This window comes from Oryctolagus cuniculus, chromosome 21, assembly GCF_964237555.1.
Source record: "Oryctolagus cuniculus chromosome 21, mOryCun1.1, whole genome shotgun sequence".
In the NCBI taxonomy this organism is placed as follows: domain Eukaryota; kingdom Metazoa; phylum Chordata; class Mammalia; order Lagomorpha; family Leporidae; genus Oryctolagus; species Oryctolagus cuniculus.
In genome coordinates this window covers 15231019-15248501 of record NC_091452.1, presented here as the reverse complement: position 1 = coordinate 15248501, position 17483 = coordinate 15231019, and the positions used below count along the sequence as shown (strand labels likewise).

At 52.2% G+C, this 17483-nt stretch overlaps 1 protein-coding gene across 1 annotated transcript in view; it reads right to left on the bottom strand.

The window, feature by feature from the left end:
• Positions 1 to 17483, bottom strand: part of SRRM4 (serine/arginine repetitive matrix 4) — a 166864-nt gene that overhangs the window by 43699 nt on the left and 105682 nt on the right. The window contains exon 2 of the mRNA XM_008272320.4: positions 106 to 252. Coding sequence (XP_008270542.2) covers positions 106 to 252 — 147 coding nt within the window. The remainder of the gene's footprint in view (positions 1 to 105; positions 253 to 17483) is intronic.

Sequence of the window (17483 nt, the reverse complement as noted above, 5' to 3'; positions counted from 1 at the left end):
AACTTGCAAAAGAGAGGGAGAAGGTGGTGAGAGGTGAACTACATTTCTGTGGCTTCGGCCTGAACATCCTCGCGGGACTGGAGGGGAAAGGGGGCAGCACCTCACCTGCGCGTTCCCGCAGGCCCCAGATCCCGGACGGCCTTGTCTCTCTCCCAGCTGTTGGTGGCCAAGGCCTCCGTGGCCAGACGCTGACCCAGCTTTTCTGGGGGCCCATCCTGGGCTGGGACTGTGGGGCCGCTCTGGGGTTCTGTCCTACAGGGAAATAAAAAGGAGACAAAAGCGTTAGGATGCACAGAGCCACTTGACGTCATTTAAACACACACAGACGTCCTACTGCTTCCTTGGCAGTTAGGCGAGATCAGGGGATGATCTCTGGCCAGCGGTCTCGGAGCAGGAGTAACGTCTGTCATTTCCAAGTTCAAGGCAATTGGGATACATGTGCCTTCCTCATCACAATGACTTTGGAGGTACAGATTCTGAAAGACAAAGCTGTTTGAGGCAGGAGCAAAGGTGCCCGAACTACATCAAACTCTGCAGGAAAGAAACAGAGCGGAGCCATGCAAAGGGAGGGGCTTGCTTGCTGCTGCAGCCCCACCCATTGCAGCCTCACCCAATCACAGGAAGAGGCTGGAACCAGCATTTGACTTCCTTTCTCAAGACGATTGGAGACCACGCCTGATAGAATCGGCTCACTCTCCCCCATTGCTGTTTGTATTCCACTCCTCTGCCTTATCTGTGCTCCCTTTCAAACCCCCCATCCATGCCTTCAATGTCCACAGTCTCAGAAACCTGCGGTCAATGGCAGCTTCAAAGTATTACATGGAAAATACCAGAAAAGGACAATTACTAAGTTTTTTTTTTTTATCTTTTATTTAATGAATATAAATTTCCAAAGTACGACTCATGGATTACAATGGCTTTTCCCCCCATACCGTCCCTCCCACCCACAACCCTCTCCTTTCCCACTCCCTCTCCCCTTCCATTCACATCAAGATTCATTTTCGATTATCTTAATATACAGAAGATCAGCTTAGTATACATTAAGTAAGGATTTCAACAGTTTGCTCCCACACAGAAACATAAAGTGAAAAATAATAGATGATTTTTTTTAAATGATGATGAAATCAGATCAGACCTAGATAATTACTAAGTTTTAAAGAGTGGACCATCATGGCGTCTCGGGCTGGCTCCATCCCGTCCAGGACGTGGGTCATCTCTGTCAAGTGCATCCGGTGACACACATTACCCGCCCGTCAGTCATTAGCAGCCACTTTCATTATCAGGTCAACTGCCATGGCATCACGTGATCCTGCTCAAGGGCTCTTATTTTACTGAACGGCCGCCCTGAAGTCCAAGCGCAGCGATGCTAGCCAGACGGAAATGCCCCAGAGGAGCTCTGGAGTGCTTCCTCTATGTGAAAACGCACAATTACACTAAGATATTTTGAGCGAGTCCACATTCACATAAGTTTTATTACAATATGTATATATATATATATATTTGACAGGCAGAGTGGACAGTGAGAGAGAGACAGAGAGAAATGTCTTCCATTGCCATTGGTTCACCCTCTGATGGCCGCCGCAGCCAGCGCGTTGCAGCAAGTGCACCGCGCTGATCCGAAGGCAGGAGCCAGGTGCTTCTCCTGGTCTCCCATGCGGGTGCAGGGCCCAAGCACTTGGGCCATCCTCCACTGCACTCCCTGGCCACAGCAGGGAGCTGGCCTGGAAGAGGGGCAACCGGGACAGAATCTGGCGCCCCGACCGGGACTAGAACCCGGTGTGCCGGTGCCGCAAGGTGGAGGATTAGCCTAGTGAGCCGTGGCGCCGGCCACAATATATTGTTACACGATTGTTCTATTTTATTATTATTGCCAGTAATCTCTTATTGTGCCTAAATTTTAAATTACACTTTATCATAGGTATTTATGTATAGGAAGAGACATAGTAAATACAGTGTGGTACTATCTGTGGTTTCAGGCATTCCCTGGGGCACGTATCCCCTGTGGATGAGGGGTCAGTTAGCTTTGATTTTATTTTTTCATGAACCAAACCTCCAGTCTGGTGTCCTTAACAGGGAACAGCAGTTCCTATGCAGGCTTGAAGTTGCCTCCTCTGCCATAGACAGGGGATGCAAATAACGGTTAGTGCAGGTGCCTGTGAGCCCTGGCTCTCTCTGTCTCACAGTGGCAGGAGAAGGGCTTTGAAGAGCCCGTCACTCGTTCCCAGATTCTAACCTGGAGGAGTCAGGCCTCTGAGGGTCACACGTGTACGTGGCCCCATCCAGAGAGCACGGCTCCCTGCCCACCCTGCCTTGGGATCTCAGGTCAAACACAGATCAAAGGTATTAGCATTTCTAATGCAGCCAGTGCATCAGGATTGGTTTTATGACTCAGGATGAATGCATCCGATAAGCCCCTTGCTCCTTAGGGCTTCCAGGAGGGCAAGCCAAGCCCAGTCAATACTAAAGGAGAGACAGAAAAACACATCCATCTCTGTCAGCCGCTTCTCGGGGCATCTTCAGAGGCGGAGCAGGGAGACACTGCAAGGCCAGGAGGGGCTGAGACTCCAGGCAGGGCTCCCGGTCCTGCGCACTGCCAACTCCGTGCCTCAAGAACTCCTTTCCGTCGTGCTCAGCCTCGGTTTCTCAAAACTCCCCTACCCACTTCTACTCTGAGGGCTCCACTTCCATGCCTCTGTTGCAGCCCATCTGTCCACATGGAGTGCTCTCCTGGCTGTTACCAGACCACTCAGAGCTTGCAGATCTGCTAAGCCCCCAGCAAGGCAGGTGGGCATCTCCCCACACTGCCCTGGACCTGAGCCCAGCTGCATTCATGAGTCCCCTTTCCCCAGGTGCCTACAGTGTGTCCAGGCCATTCTAGGTGTGGAGATGCAGGGAGCAAGACAGGGATGTCTCCTATGACCACGACGCTTACATCTGAGATGGAAGAGTAGACAATAAATACATAAGGACAAACCAATATGGCTTGTAAACACATAAGGTTAAAATACAGCTTGCTTAATGCTAATAAATCATGGTGAGAATGAAACAGCATGTAGGACCAGCGATGAGAGGAGGTGGTTGCTCTCTCAAACACAGGGATCAGGGAAGCACTTTATGAGTGCAAGGGAGTGGAGGTTTGAAGGATCAGGGACTAATCTTGACCTGCAGGTGACTTAAAATGCAACCACAGGTTCTTTAGCATTCTTGCCATCAGCAATTGGAACTGGGCTTCTTTTCTGGTGAATGCTGGATGGGCTTAGTGACTCACTTTTAATGGACAGAATGTTGTACTTGTGATAATATGTCATTTTTAAGACTAGGTCAGAAAAAGGCACCTTCCACCTTGCTCTCTTCCCTGGGAAAGCCAGTCACTGTGTTGTGAGGCCCTAGACAGCCCTACGGAGAGGCCCGTGTGCAGAAGCACTGGAGCCTCCGGCCAACAGCCAACGCCAGCTTGCCAGCCCTGATTGTGAAACACCTTGAACCTGGGCCCTCCAGCTCCACCCAAGCCTTCAGATGAGCCTGCGGCTTCTACCTACATCAGGCCACAGCCTCCTTGAGGGATGGTGGGCCAGAGTTAGCCACCCAAATTCCTGACTCCCAGAAACCAGGATACACCCGAACTGTTGATTGCTGTTTTCAGTCACAAAGGCTTGGGGGTGATCGAATTCACGGTGAAATACAACTTCTGTGCAGGAAGTGGGAAGTGTATGTCAGGCAGGAGGAAGAGCAAGTTCAAAGACGGTTAGCATGTACAAGGAGCAGCGAGCAAGGGCCAGAGTAGAAAGAGGAGAGACCAGGGTCAGGGCATTGTAGGTCATGGGATGCAAAGCCTGCTGACCAGAGGAGTGATAGGTGTGGCTTGTATTTTACAAAGATCATTCTTGCGGTTGAGGGACACTAGACTGAGAGAGGGAAAGAGCAGAGACAGTGGTGCCGTGGCAATGGTTCCAGCTCAGATCAGCGCTGCAGCAACGGAGGCGATGAGATGGGGCTGGAAATGAACACATTTTCAAGGTGCTGACTGCTTGTGGTTAAACGAGGAAAGTAAGGACACAAGAGGCAGGGAGGAGTTGTGGGTGAGACCCCAAGGGATTGAGCCCCATCAACTGGATGGAGGGAGTCACATGACTAGATGGAGATGGTGGGGCAGGAAGAAAGCTTTGGGGGTTAGCTAACCCCCTTTCTTTTTTTTTTTTTTCTTTTTCTTTCTTTCTTTCTTTTTTTTTTTTTTTTTTTGACAGGCAGAGTTAGACAGTGAGAGAGAGAGACAGAGAGAAAGGTCTTCCTTTTTCCATTGGTTCACCCCCCCAGTTCACCCCCGAAGTGGCCGCTACGGCTGGTGCATTGCAGCCAGCACGCTGCGCAGATCCGAAGCCAGGAGCCCGGTGCTTCTCCTGGTCTCCCATGCGGGTGCAGGGCCCAAGCACTTGGGCCATCCTCCACTGCACTCCCGGGCCACAGCAGAGAGCCAGACTGGAAGGGGAGCAACTGGGACAGAATCAGCGCCCCAACTGGGACTAGGACCCAGGGTGCCGGCACCTCGGGCAGAGGATTAGCCTAGTGAGCTGCTGCACCGGCCAGTTAACTCCCTTTCTAGGACATACCAGTCCCTTTGCTACTCTTCCTGAAGCCCCCAACAATGTATATTGCTGGCATTCAGTCATCATGTCTCACACCAGGCTATGAGCTCCCTGAGTGTAGGTCTTACTGCTCCAGAGCTGCTGCTTAGTTAGCACTGCGTAGTATTTGCCCAATAAGCAGATGGATTAGCAAAAGAGAACATTCATTTCAGAAAGTTAGGCAGAGCTTCTGAGCTGCTCTGAACTAATTCTTTCACGTCACAGTTGGAGGGAATGGTGGCCCAAAGACGCTAACCGCTCCAGCCCATGCCTCAGCCAATGTCTTTCTTACATTTAGAAGAGTGACCATGTGGTGCCCAAGAGAGCCTTGATTGGCAGCCACATTCAAGCAGGATTTGGGATTCCCTGGCAGCATTATGGGAAACCAAGACACAAATGTATACCAGCAGCAACCTCATGGCAGACAGAAACCGAGTACGACGTGGGGCAGAGTTATGTGGGGAGCAGAATGGGTCTTGGGTGGGAGGTCTCAGTGCCTTGTCTGATGGAGGGAGTAGGGGTATCGGTTATCTCAAGCATAAGGGGAGCTGGTGGCTGCCACTCCCGTGGCACGGGAGACCAAGGCCTCCTGCATCATTGCCAGCGGCAGGTCTCAGAATCAGAGATGGAGAGGAGAGACTGACAATGGTTTGCCGAGGAAGAGCTGCCATAATTCATATAGCTGCACACTCCTTGAAGTAGTAGATTGCCCTGTTTCTCTAATAGGAGTACTGGCTTCACCTTTCTGGTCTAGGGTACCCCCTTGAGATTTCGTAATCAAACAGCAGAAATATAATGAATTCTACCAGGCAGACAGGAAGTGCCAGAGCGAGGAGGGAGGGAATCTTCCCTCTTAATGCAATAGAATATTTAAGATCCTTCTTCCAAGATGTTCCAACACATTGTTTCTCAGCTTCCTTAAAACTGAGCGGGACTTGGGGAGGACGCAGTTCAGGGTTTCGTAAGCCCTGACGCAGAATCAGAGGCCCCCAAAGAACTCGTGCGATCCCGTTCCAGCTCTTACAAGTCAGGGTCTCAAAGGAGCACAACTCAGAATCTTGCATCTTAAAAAAAAAAAAAAACAGCCTTGTATAGCATCAAGAATAAAATCCAAATGGATTACCAAGACCAAAAGGCGCTGCGTGATCTGGTCTCTGCCCTGCTCCAAGTCCTGTCTCCTGCTTTTCCCTCTGTCCCCTGCCCTGCTGTAGTCACAGGGCCCCCTTGCTGTTCATCGAATGAGTCAAACACTTCTCTGCCTCATGCCCTTTGCTCTGGCTGCTCCCTCCCCCTGGCAGGCTACTCTCCCAGCTCTGTGCACGGCCAGCTCCTTCTCAGTCAAATGTCACCCTCTCAGGGAGGCCTCCCTCAACCCCCCTGTCTCATCCTGCTCCCTTCTTCACCTCTGGAAGGAACCACAGTGGCCTGTCCTGTTCCTCCCTGAAATGATGGCTTTGCATGTTTGTGTGCCAGTCTGTTGTCCTCTGGGCAGCAGTGTCAGCTTCGTGAGTCGGGGACTGGCCTCTCGTCCCCACACCGAACCCTCGGAGGAACAGTGCCTGACGCCGTGCACGCTATGGCTCCACAGGTGTTGGTTGCATGGATGAATGAGTAAGCGTGTGGATGAGCACATGCACTCTGCCGCGGATCCTGGGAGGGAAGCACAGGGCAGACCCAACCTCTTATACATAAAGCAGCAGAGATCTCAGGAGGCGGGCACACAGCACCTCGGTGGGATCGGATGCCCCCAGCCAGCCTCCTTCCCGCTCTTCTGCTCTGCATTTTTCCCTAGGAAGAACCCCGTGTTCCATCTCTGCCAAGGAGTCCCGTGTTGTTCACCACATAGCTCTTCAGTGTTGCATAAAAAAAATACTTAAAAGAAGGCGAGATCTTCAGGGGACAGCTGGAACAGTGGAGTCAAGGGCCAGTGCACTCCACTTCGCAGAGCGGCGGAAGGAGCCACCAGTGCCTGATTCCTCACATTCCTCCCCCCACCCCCCCAACTCCCAGTTCCTGCTAATCAGCGACCTGGAGCTTAGATGCGGCTGTCCGTCGTCATGGCAACCAGCAGATTCCAAGCCTCTGATAAGAGTCGGGGCTGAACTTCCAGCGAAACTCTCCAAGATGCCTGGCTCCCCGGCGGCTTCCCCCACTTCCTCCATCAAGGTGTCTGCTCCCCAGGCTGAGCTGCCAACTGCCCCCCACCCCCAAAGTGCTCATTTGGCCCAGGGTTGAGAGCAGAGTCTCATGCCCCCAGCACGGAGGGGCATCAGAGGCAGTGTTGGAGTGGAAGGGCTCCAGGTCCAGCCTACCTCTGTGCAGAATGGGGAAACTGGGGACTCACCCATGGCCACCCAGTGACTCACACCAGAGCCCTGGCTGGAACCACTGCCCACTGCCTTCCCAGTCTACTGCTCCTGTCCCTTGACCATAACGGGAGCTGGCACTCACCAAGCACCTTCTCCCTGCCAGGGTCCGAGCTAAGTACTTCTCGCTCATTGCCTCATGGGAGCTTCCCAGGTACTGCCATCCCCACTGCGCAGATGGAGAAGCTGAGACTTAGAGATGCTGTGTGGCCAGAACACAGCTGCCCTGCCCATGTATATAACAGTCAACCGAGAACAAAGGAGAGAGATCCGGGAAATATTCTGAAAATACAAGGGAGTGCTAAGCGGCGGCACAGGCGAGTCTTGGTTGGTGGGGACTCACCTTAGCTGTTTGGAGAGGATCTGAACCTCGAGGTCTGGCCTGGGTCTTGTATTCCACAAAGGGAAGTGACACGTGGCCACGGATCCAGGACAGCTTCACCCCATCAGAAACTCCTCCCATGAGTGGCTCTTTGTTCCCTTCCCGTCCCCCTCTCCTCCTTCCCTCCCTTCTTTCCTTTCCCCCTTCCTTTCAAGATTTTATGTTATTTGAGAGGCAGACAGAACTCCCATCCACTAGTTCATTCCCTGGACATCTGCATTGGCTGGGGCTGAAGCCAGGGACTCAAACCAGATGTCTGATATACCTCTGGGTAGACAGGAACTCAGCCAACAGAGCCATCACTGCTGCCTCCCAAGGTCTGTATTAGCAGGAAGATGGGATGAGGAACCAGGGCCTGGGATTGAGCTGAGGCACCCCAAAATCTTTTTTTTTTTACAGGCAGAGTGGACAGTGAGAGAGAGACAGAGAAAGAGAGACAGAGAGAAATGTCTTCCTTTTGCTGTTGGTTCACCTCCAATGGCCACCTCGGCCAGTGCACCGTGCTGATCCGGAGTCAAGAGCCAGGTGCTTCTCCTGGTCTCCCATGCGGGTGCAGGGCCCAGGGACCTAGGCCATCCTCCACTGCACTCCCGGGCCACAGCAGAGAGCTGGCCTGGAAGAGGGGCAACCGGGGCAGAATCTGGTGCCCCGAACTGGACTAGAACCCGGTGTGCCGGCGCCACGGGCGGAGGATTAGCCTATTGAGCCACGGTGCCAGCCAAGGCACCCCAGCATCTTAACTGCTGGCCTAACTGCCTGCTCCAGGTGGTATGCGTTCCAATCCTGCATCTCAGCTGATGCTGACAACACTGTGCAATGCATGCAGCCTGGTGAACCTGCTTCCTTTGCATAGTTCAGGACACTGAACCTAGCAGGGCAAAGGGGCTTGCTTCCCACACAGGGCTTTTGCCCTGTGTTCTTCTGATACACCTGCACCCAGGGTTCTCAATGATCCATTCTTATCCATGCACTTGTCAGAGACTGCAAGTTTTGGTACAGAATAAAAATCCAGACTTATATGCTCACGATCTTACTATAAACTCCAAGATTCACCTTGGGGTGACGCAACTCAGGGACAACACAGATTGGGCTCATTTCTTCCTTGGCTCCTAGGACTTCAATTGGGCTGATATCTTGGTGGTCCAAGACTTTTTCTTTTCTTTTTTGTAAGAGATTTATTTTATTTATTTGAAAGACAGAGTTTGAGAGAGAGAGGGAGGGAGGGGGGGAGAGAGAGATCTTCAATTCGCTTCTTCACTCCCTAAATGGCTCTAACGGCTAGGGCTGGGCTGGGACAAAGCCAGGAGCCAGGAGGACCACCTAGGTCTCCCACATGGGTGGCAGGAGCCCAAGGACTTGGGTCATTTTCTGCTGCTTTCCCAAGCACATTAGCAGGGAGTTAAATTGGAAGTAGAGCAGCCTGGACTTGAATTGGCACCCATATGGGATGCCAGCATTGCAGGCAGCAGCTTAACCTGCTGTGCCACAGCTCTGGCCCCAGTCCAAGACTTCTTCAAGGTTAATCTAGTTAATTGAGTCTGTTACGGAGTAATCTGGCGGTGCTGCGACCCTTCGATCTGTGCTAATATGCAGGACAAAGCAGCAGTCTAAAGGGGGAAGACTGGGAACTCTACAGAGCTGCTGGGGGAGGTGTGATTTAGATGTGGGGGAAAGTTGTGCTCATTTTAGCCGACACTGGATGAGAAACAAGAGGGAGTTTTATGAGGCTGGCATTTCCCTCCTTATTCCCTCCATCATCCAACAGTTGTCTACGGAACAGCTACTTGGCATCGGATTCAAGGACCCAATAGTTACCAAGGGTAACCAAGAGTTGCTCAAGGATTTCTGCCCCAAGAATGGGATACAGATCCCTAAACTGGAAACCATAGAGTGGAATGGTAAATTCTCAGATACAGAGAAGCGTGGAGGGCGATGGAGCCACAGAGAGAGCATCTAACCCAGCCTGGGGTGGGCAGGTAGCCTTGAAGAGTTTTCAAAAAGATGCATGAAAGTGGAGCAGAAAGGACGCGTAAAGGCCTGGCACCACAACACAGAAGCAGACCTCTGTGTAACTGCAGAAGACGTGGTAAGTTAGAACAGAGAGCTGGGGTAGAAGGTAGAAGGCAAGAGTTGAGACTGGGGAGGAGGGCAAGAGCCGGGTCTCTTAGGGCCCCGAGGGCAGGTGCTTTTCAAGCCGCGTGTTCCCATGACTCACTGGGGAGTCCGGTGACTGCAGACACTGGGTCAGGTGCTCTGGGTGAGGTCTGTATTTCTCATCAACTCCCAGGTGATGCTGCTGCTCCACAAACCACATGTTGAGTAGCCAGACTGTAGGCTGTAATAGAGATTCGGACTTGATCTTACGGGTTGACCTACAGCCCTCCACCATGCTCTCTCTTCAGGCAACTGATGAGAAGGCTTAGTAATTCTTGGGGCTGAGCGAATGTGTGAGTATGTGTGTGCATGTGTGTGTTTGGGGGTAAACATTCTCATCTATCAATAATTGCCTGGTTCTCAAGGTCAGGTCAAAGAGCAATAGAACCATATGGAGAAAAATCAGCCCAGCATTTCTCACCCAGCTCTGCCAGGTAGGTCAGGCCCCAGCCTGCATGGGTTTCCAACTCTCATCACAGAACACATCCATCTACTGCCCTCCAATCAACCCCAAATCCAGCCAGTCATTTCTCCCTACACAGGCTGGTCTGTCAACTGCCTATTTGCAGTGAGGGATAAAACTGCTGGGAAGAGGATTGGTTTTGATTAGGCCTGCCTGAAATGCAGGCCGTCCTCAACTTGGGAATGGGCTGAATTCTAGAATGCCATGAGTTTCCACTTGAACAGGCTGCAAAAGGTAGTCTGTTGGGTGGTAGGGGGGAATCCACATGGGTCCTGCAGTCCTACTGACATGGGTGGGTTTGAGCTCTGGTTCTGCTGCGGCACCACCAGGATCGCAGCACTGACATCTCCTATCCCAGCTGAGGATTCTTTCTGAATCTTTCTCTCAGCTGGAATCGCAGACAGGGTTTGGATTTCTCTGGGGAGGGTGAGTTACTGATTATATTTTCTTGGATATAACGGCAAGGACCAAGCAAGTGAGAGCTTGGTGTTGGATGTAGTAGTTTTGGGGTGCCAGTTAGTCATTCCTGTGGGGACGGCAGGTGGGAGTGCAGAGAAGAGATCGGAGCTGGGGGATATGCTGGAGAGATGTTGGCCCTTGGACAATATTTAAAACCAAGAGACTTTGTGGGAGTAGGAGGGAGTGCCTGGCTGTGTTGGGTTGGGGAGGGGGAAGCTCTGATGGCATTGTAGCAAAGGAGTTTCAGAACTAAAAAAATGGCTTAATAGAGTGTCTAAAATATGCTCATGGGGAGGCAGACCGCTCACACTCATTGGTTCCGGGCAGCGATCCGTCTGCTGTCTGGACACTCCTCCATCCACTCTTCCCTCAGCCACACATCCACTCCTGGGCCTGTGGAGCATTGGGCTTCTGGTGGAGGCTCCTTTCAAGATGACCCAGGCATGAGTTCCTCCTTCAAGTTCATGGTCCAGAGGGAGCAGCAAGGCAGGTACATAAGAAACTCCAGAAAGGGGTGGGGAAGGAGCTGGAGAATGGAGGTGTCGTGAGTAGGGAGAAGGCACAGTTGCTAACAGCAGCAAGGCAGGTTGCACAGAAAAGGCCAGGTCACCAGCCTGGGAGGAGAGTGAGTGAGACTCTGTCTGGCCACTCACTGATCTTGGGCAAGTCCTTCACCTCCCTGGTGAAGCCACCAGTCACATTCATCCCACAGGGCTGCTGTGAGGATGGGATGAGATGGTGCATGCCCAGGGCTTAGGTAGTGCCTGGCTCACGATGCTGCTGCAAACCAGCCGCGCCACCCCAGCCGTCCTGTTTCCAGCCTGACAGTCTGTCTCGCTGCTGATTCTGATCGCCTTTCCCCAAACAGCCCCAAAGGATTCTGGGAAGGAACAGGGCAGGAGGGGGGTGGGGTTGTGGTGCTCTTGAGGATCCCGCAGGAGGCTCGGTTACCTAAGCCCCATGACTCCTTCAGAGCCTAGCAATGGCCCTTCCCCACTCCCTTCACTGTTCCGGCTTCTCTCGGGGAAGTGGGTGTGCCCCCCCACCCAAAGCCACCAGCTGACCCTTTCCTCCCAGCAACTGCAGACAGGGTGCTTCTGAAAGCATGGTGCAGTTAGCACTGTGTGCGCTTGCAGACACCCCCCCCCCCTCCGCCACACACACACACTACTCTTACCCAAGGCAGGCACTTGGGAGAAAATCCCTAACAAGCAGAGAGAAGCCTCTGCGGAGATCTGGAGAGAGGACAGCCCAGCCCAGCCACAAATCTTGATGGCAGATGAGGAGCAGGCGGGAGCTCCTGAGGTCTGGGCTCGTTAGTTTTAAAATAACACGGCAGAGAAGTGAGATAAAGGGCTTCAGTGGGGGAAGCTGTCAGACACCTCGCCTCACGCTGTTGGAGCCCCAGAGGGGCCCCCTCTTCACTCCTCGCAGGTTACAAAAACCAAGATTACAGCTCGGGCACTCTGTGGCTGTGCTGCCAGATCACGGAGTCAGAGCTTGTTAGAGCCAGGCCAGCCCGGTGTCCCTGGAGGACGTCGAGTCTGATCGTGGGGAAGCTGTGGCCCAGAGGGGACAAGGGTGACACTCAAGGACACTGGATGACTTAGGGGCTGAGCAGGGACCACCACTCTGTTCCTCTGCAGCTCTTGGCCAGATCCGTATCCTTTTGACCAAGTTGGTATGAGTGTTGGCTGCCAATGCCTCGTGGGTACCCCCTTCCACAAGGACATACCACCACTGCTCGGGGGACAGCCCACAGCCGATGACTGACATCACAGTACAAAAGACCTGCCCCCTTGACTCAAGCAGAGACCCACTGTAGGGTACACAGCTGTGTGTGTGTGTGTGTGTGTGTGTGTGTGTCTTGTTCAGCCAGGGATCAAGTTCAGGTTCAACTCCAGTTGAAACCACATCTTTCCATAGCTTCCCCTCTTCCTTTGTCCTAAGAGTGCATCCTCAATAAGCTATGCGCACTCCAGTCTCTGTCCCAAGCTTTATTTTTTGTGGATCCTGCCTAAGACAAAGACCCAGACCAAGTTCTCCTCTACCAAACTACTGAATGCAAAATAATGGTCAAGCATTGTGCGAACTTGGGTCAGACAGATTTGGGTTCCGATCTCTTCTTCACTGCTTCTTGCATGTGTGATCCACGGGAAGTTACTCAATATCATAGAGCCTTGGATTTTTTCACTTGAGGATGGGAAATGTTAATGGGGACATGAATATCACCTGCCTCTTAAAGTGGAAGTGAAATGCTTAGTACATTTCTCAGATGCCTAATAAATGCTCAGGGTATGTTATTTGATGATGATGGTGATGATGGTGATGATGGTGATGATGATGATGATGATGATGATGGAACGATGAATGGAGAGGTTGCTTCCTGCCAACGTCACCAATCAACAGAAAGCTCTCAGAAGGCTCCACCTCTGCAGCCCCAGCACCAATCACCAGCTTTCAAACCACGCCCCTCCCATTCACCCTCCTTGAGGTGCATCCCACAGGCTCAATCCCTCCCCTCTGCATCCCTGACAAGGAACCCCTCGGGGGAGGGGGAGCGCTGCAGGTGGGAGGCCTCTGGCTTTTCAAGGAAGCAGCTGCTTCTCAACGCTGGCCCAGGCGTCTGGCTGTCCCCCACCTGGAGGAAATGGCTCCTCTGTGGTGATTCTGGATAGCAAGTTGAGGAGAAAGGTCTGTCCCTCCGTGGGGACTTTTATCTGCTTTCTAAAAGTCAAACCCATTACCTCAGGATTGCCGGTTTATTAGAGAGCTTTATCTTTATTAGGAGTCGGCTGCACGATTGTCTTCCACCAACTTTGATGGCTTCCCCTTGGCTCCAAGGGGAGGTGAGGTGGGGATCGTGGCGGGAACAGGCCGGGATGTCTCAGGACAGCTCCCTCCCACCACATGGACAGAGGTCTCTCGAAGCTGCCTGATGTCTCCACACAACGGGCAGGGACTGAGCAATCCGGAGCCTCCAGGGCCTTCAGACGTGGGCAGAGGTGAGCGGGGAGGCTGGCTCTCCTGCGTTCCAGCTGGGAACTTGGGCGACTCACTTCCCGTCTCCTGCAGCCCGGAGATAATGCTGGTGTCCGGCTCACAGAGACACGCCAAGCGCTTCACTCCGTCCCTGGCGCTGAGGAAGCACTTAATCAGCGTGAGCTGTCACTGTCACTGTCAACAGCCTTGGAGACACAGTGTCCCAACCTCTCTGTCCCTGCTCTGGCTGAGCCCTCTGCCCTGCCTGCCCACTCCACTCTCCCCTGCCGGGACAAGCTTCACCCATCCTTCAAGCCTCACCTCAACCGCCACACTGCCCTGTCCTGACCCTGCACTGCCCTTGGCCCTGTAAGAACACATTCTGCACTCCCCATGCCCCGGCATCTCTGTAAAGCCCTCCAGGATATTCCTGCACAACCTCGGGGGAGGCTTCTTCATTTACTGAAGCCTCAGTTTTCTCATCTTAACAATGGAGACAGCGGGGCGGGTACTGTGGCACAGCAGGGAAAGCCACTGCTTGCGATGCCAGCATCCCACATGGGCACTGGTTCGTGTCCCAGCTGCTCCACTTCTGATCCAGCTCTCTGCTAATGGCCTGGGAAAGCAATGAAACATGGCCCAAATACCTGGACCCCTGCTACTCATGTGGGAGACCTGGGGGAACCTCCTGGCTCCTTTGGCCCGGCCCAGCCCTGGCTGTTGCAGCCACCTGGGGGTGTGATTAACAGATGGAAGATCTTTCTCTCTCTCTGTAACTCTTTCAAATAAATAAATCTTTTAAGAAATGGAGATTGCAATCCCTTAAGGACGTATTGCAATGGCTGTGAGAGACATGTCTGCATTAAGCAATGCACACTGTCTTATTGTTATAATTACTGCAGTTCTTAGGGAAACAGGCTTGGTAGCTCCAGTGGCAGAAAGAATATGCATGACAAGCAGCCTTGTCGATTATCTTTTCTGCGATCATCTTTGGGGAGTGCATGACTCCCAGAATCTCCTGAGGAGCCTCAGGTTGGGGGACTGGCTCCTGTACACTCCGCAGACCCTGTCCAATTCCAAGATCTTTGTGAGCCACTTCCTTCTCGAGGTCTAGGACACACCCTCTTTATACCTCTTTGTGAACCTATTCAGGGGTGGCACAGTAGGGCCCAGAACCCATTATTTCATTTGCGTTCTGTAATAAGCTCCAGGGGTGAGTGTTGTAAGGGTTGCTTTTAGATGGGGCTATAAAGGCTCAGAGAGGTACAGCGACTTGCTGAAGGACACACAGTGAGTAAGTGAGGCAGCCAGGAGCTTTCTGACAACTGTGGCTGGGCACACCGGCCTGCAGACGGAGACGGCTCCACAGTCTCAATGGACCGTGTGCACACAGCTTTTAATGTAGCTGTGTCCCTGTCCACGGCTGACCGTGTCTCCACCTCCTGAAGGCTGACTGGTGCTTGGTCTCCCACCCAGGGCCTTGCCTGCTCCCAGTTCCCCGGCAGCTGTCTGCACAGCCTATTGACCAAGACATTCAATCAATCAGCCGGCTTGCTCTGACAGCTAAAAAACACCCCGTCCACCAATTTTCCCTCCAGCGCCTTTCTGAAGACCATGAAACCTCACTAATTTGGAATCTGCAATGATTTCTGACACAGAACCGACATTTCTCATTTTGGTTTGAAAATGAAAAAAAGTCTGAATGAAGTGTTATCACCCAGGCTCCTGGGGCTCAGGGACCTGGCAGCCCGAAGTCCTTGTCCACACTGCTTTCCTCTGCATTCCTGCTCCTAACCTCTTTTCATTTATTTATTTATTTTGAATGTATTTTTTAAGGAGTACAAATTTCATAAGTACAACTTCAGGAATATACTGATTCTTCCCACCAACTCCCACCCACACACCCACCCCTCCTCCTCCTCCCTCTGCCCTTCGCAGTCCCATTCTCCATTAAGATTCACTTTCAATTAACTTTGCACGCAGAAGACCAACTCCATAATAAGTAAAGATTTCAACAATTCACACACACACATGCACAACTGTTTAAGAACTAGTTTTACAGTTAATTCTCATAATACAGCTCATTGAGGATAGAAGTCCTGCATGGGGAGTTGGTGCACAGTGGGTCCTGTTGTTAACTTAACAAGCAACACTCTTTTTTTAAAAAAAAAAGATTTATTTATTTGAAAGTCAGAGTTACACAGAGAGAGAAGGAGAGGCAGAGAGAGAGAGAGAAAGAGAGAGAGAGAGAGGTGTCTTCCATCCGATGATTCACTCCAAAATTGGCCACAACGGCTGGAGCTGCACCAATCTGAAGCCAGGAGCCAGGAGCCTCTTCCGGGTCTCCCATGTGGGTGCAGGGGCCCAAGGACTTGGGCCATCTTCTACTGCTTTCCCAGGCCACAGCAGAGAGCTGGATTGGAAGTGGAGCACCTGGGACTCAAACCAGCGCCCACATGGGATGCCGGTGCTCCAGGCCAGGGCGTTAACCCTCTGTGCCACAGCACTGGCCCCAACAATCAGCACTCTTATGTATGATGTCAGTGACCACCTGAGGACCTTGACATGAGCCGCCTCAGCTATGGAAGCCTTTTGAGTGCACAAATCTGACTCCTGACCTCTTTCATCTGCATCCATCCATTTCATCACACCATTATCAATGCTGGCACCTTGGAGAGGCACAGAGCACTAATCAAGTGCCAAACACGGTTTGCAGTGCTTGGTCTTGGCATAATCCTCACTGCAATTATTTATTGTTGATGCAGTCATCAACCACATTCCACCAGGAAAGAAACCGAGCCAATGGGTGAGCTCACTGATAGGAGGCTAAGCCCTATGCCACCATGCTTCTTGGATGGGCACCATGGGGACCACTTATGATTCCTCCAAGCCCTAGAATGGATGGCCTTTCTTTTCCATTCAAGCCATACCCAATAACAATGCAAGGGCGGATGCTTTCATCCATGAAAATGAAGATGCGCCGTTGAACATTCACAAAGGTAAGACCACTCCGGGCTTCTGCCAAAAGGTAGATGCCACAGGGCCTTTTCACATGACAGAGACTGTGCACAGTTTCCTGGTTGGTTTGTTTCTTATGTCTCCTTCCAGCACAGAGCAGACCCGGAATAGGAAGCAACCAGAGCTGTGCCTAAATGATGGGGACCGCTTGTGAATCTTCCACATCTCCCACTGTGAACCTCCGAGAGGACCGTGTAATGGGGGAAGACAGGTTTGTGTCCTTCCAGGGCTGTGCAACTAGTGTGTAGAGCCAGGGTTTGAAACTCAATAGCTAAAGCTACCTCCAGACCTCAGTCATTATGGACACTGCTGAGTGGCAGGCACGGACATGTCAAAAGAAGCCAGTCACGAGGCATTGAGGAGAATCTTTCTGAGGTTTAAAGCCCTGTTTAGGGGCATTGGTTAACCTTTGGGACCCACCATTTAGCCAGAGTTCTGGTTTCTTCCTGTTCCTATTTTGCTCTCTGCTGGTGGTAGAGATGAGAAACACACACGGGGATGCTACACACAGACCCTGCTGTGCAAAAAGGCCCCGTGGCATCCTTTGGCTTCAGCACACAATGGAGCATCTTTGTTTTCATGGGTAAAAATATTGGCCACTCTGATGGTGCTGGGATATGGTTTGAGTGGGAAGAAAAGGCCCATCCCACTCAGAATGAGTCACAGTGGTAGCCTGATGCCATCAGTTGCTGATGCCACTGGTGAGGGAGAGACAGAGCTTTGGTTTCTTGTTCAGCTGTTTCTCAGCCCCTTATGTGAGCTGCAGCCTGGAGCTAGGCTGGGGGATGTGGAAGAATGGAAGCACCCTGCCCCCCTCCCAGGACGGCATGTTTGTGGCCATGTTTTACTTCCTCCCAGCTGAGAGTGTGCGTGAGGGAGGTGGAGCCTGGGGCAGGTGCTCTCCAGAACCGCATGTGTCATGGAGGCAGGTCTTTATGACTAGGGCAAGCACACAACGCTTTGTCTAAACTGGGCCACTTGGGAGATCAAACGAGATGCTGACCATAAGCCCTCAGGGATGTGCAGTCATTGTGGCC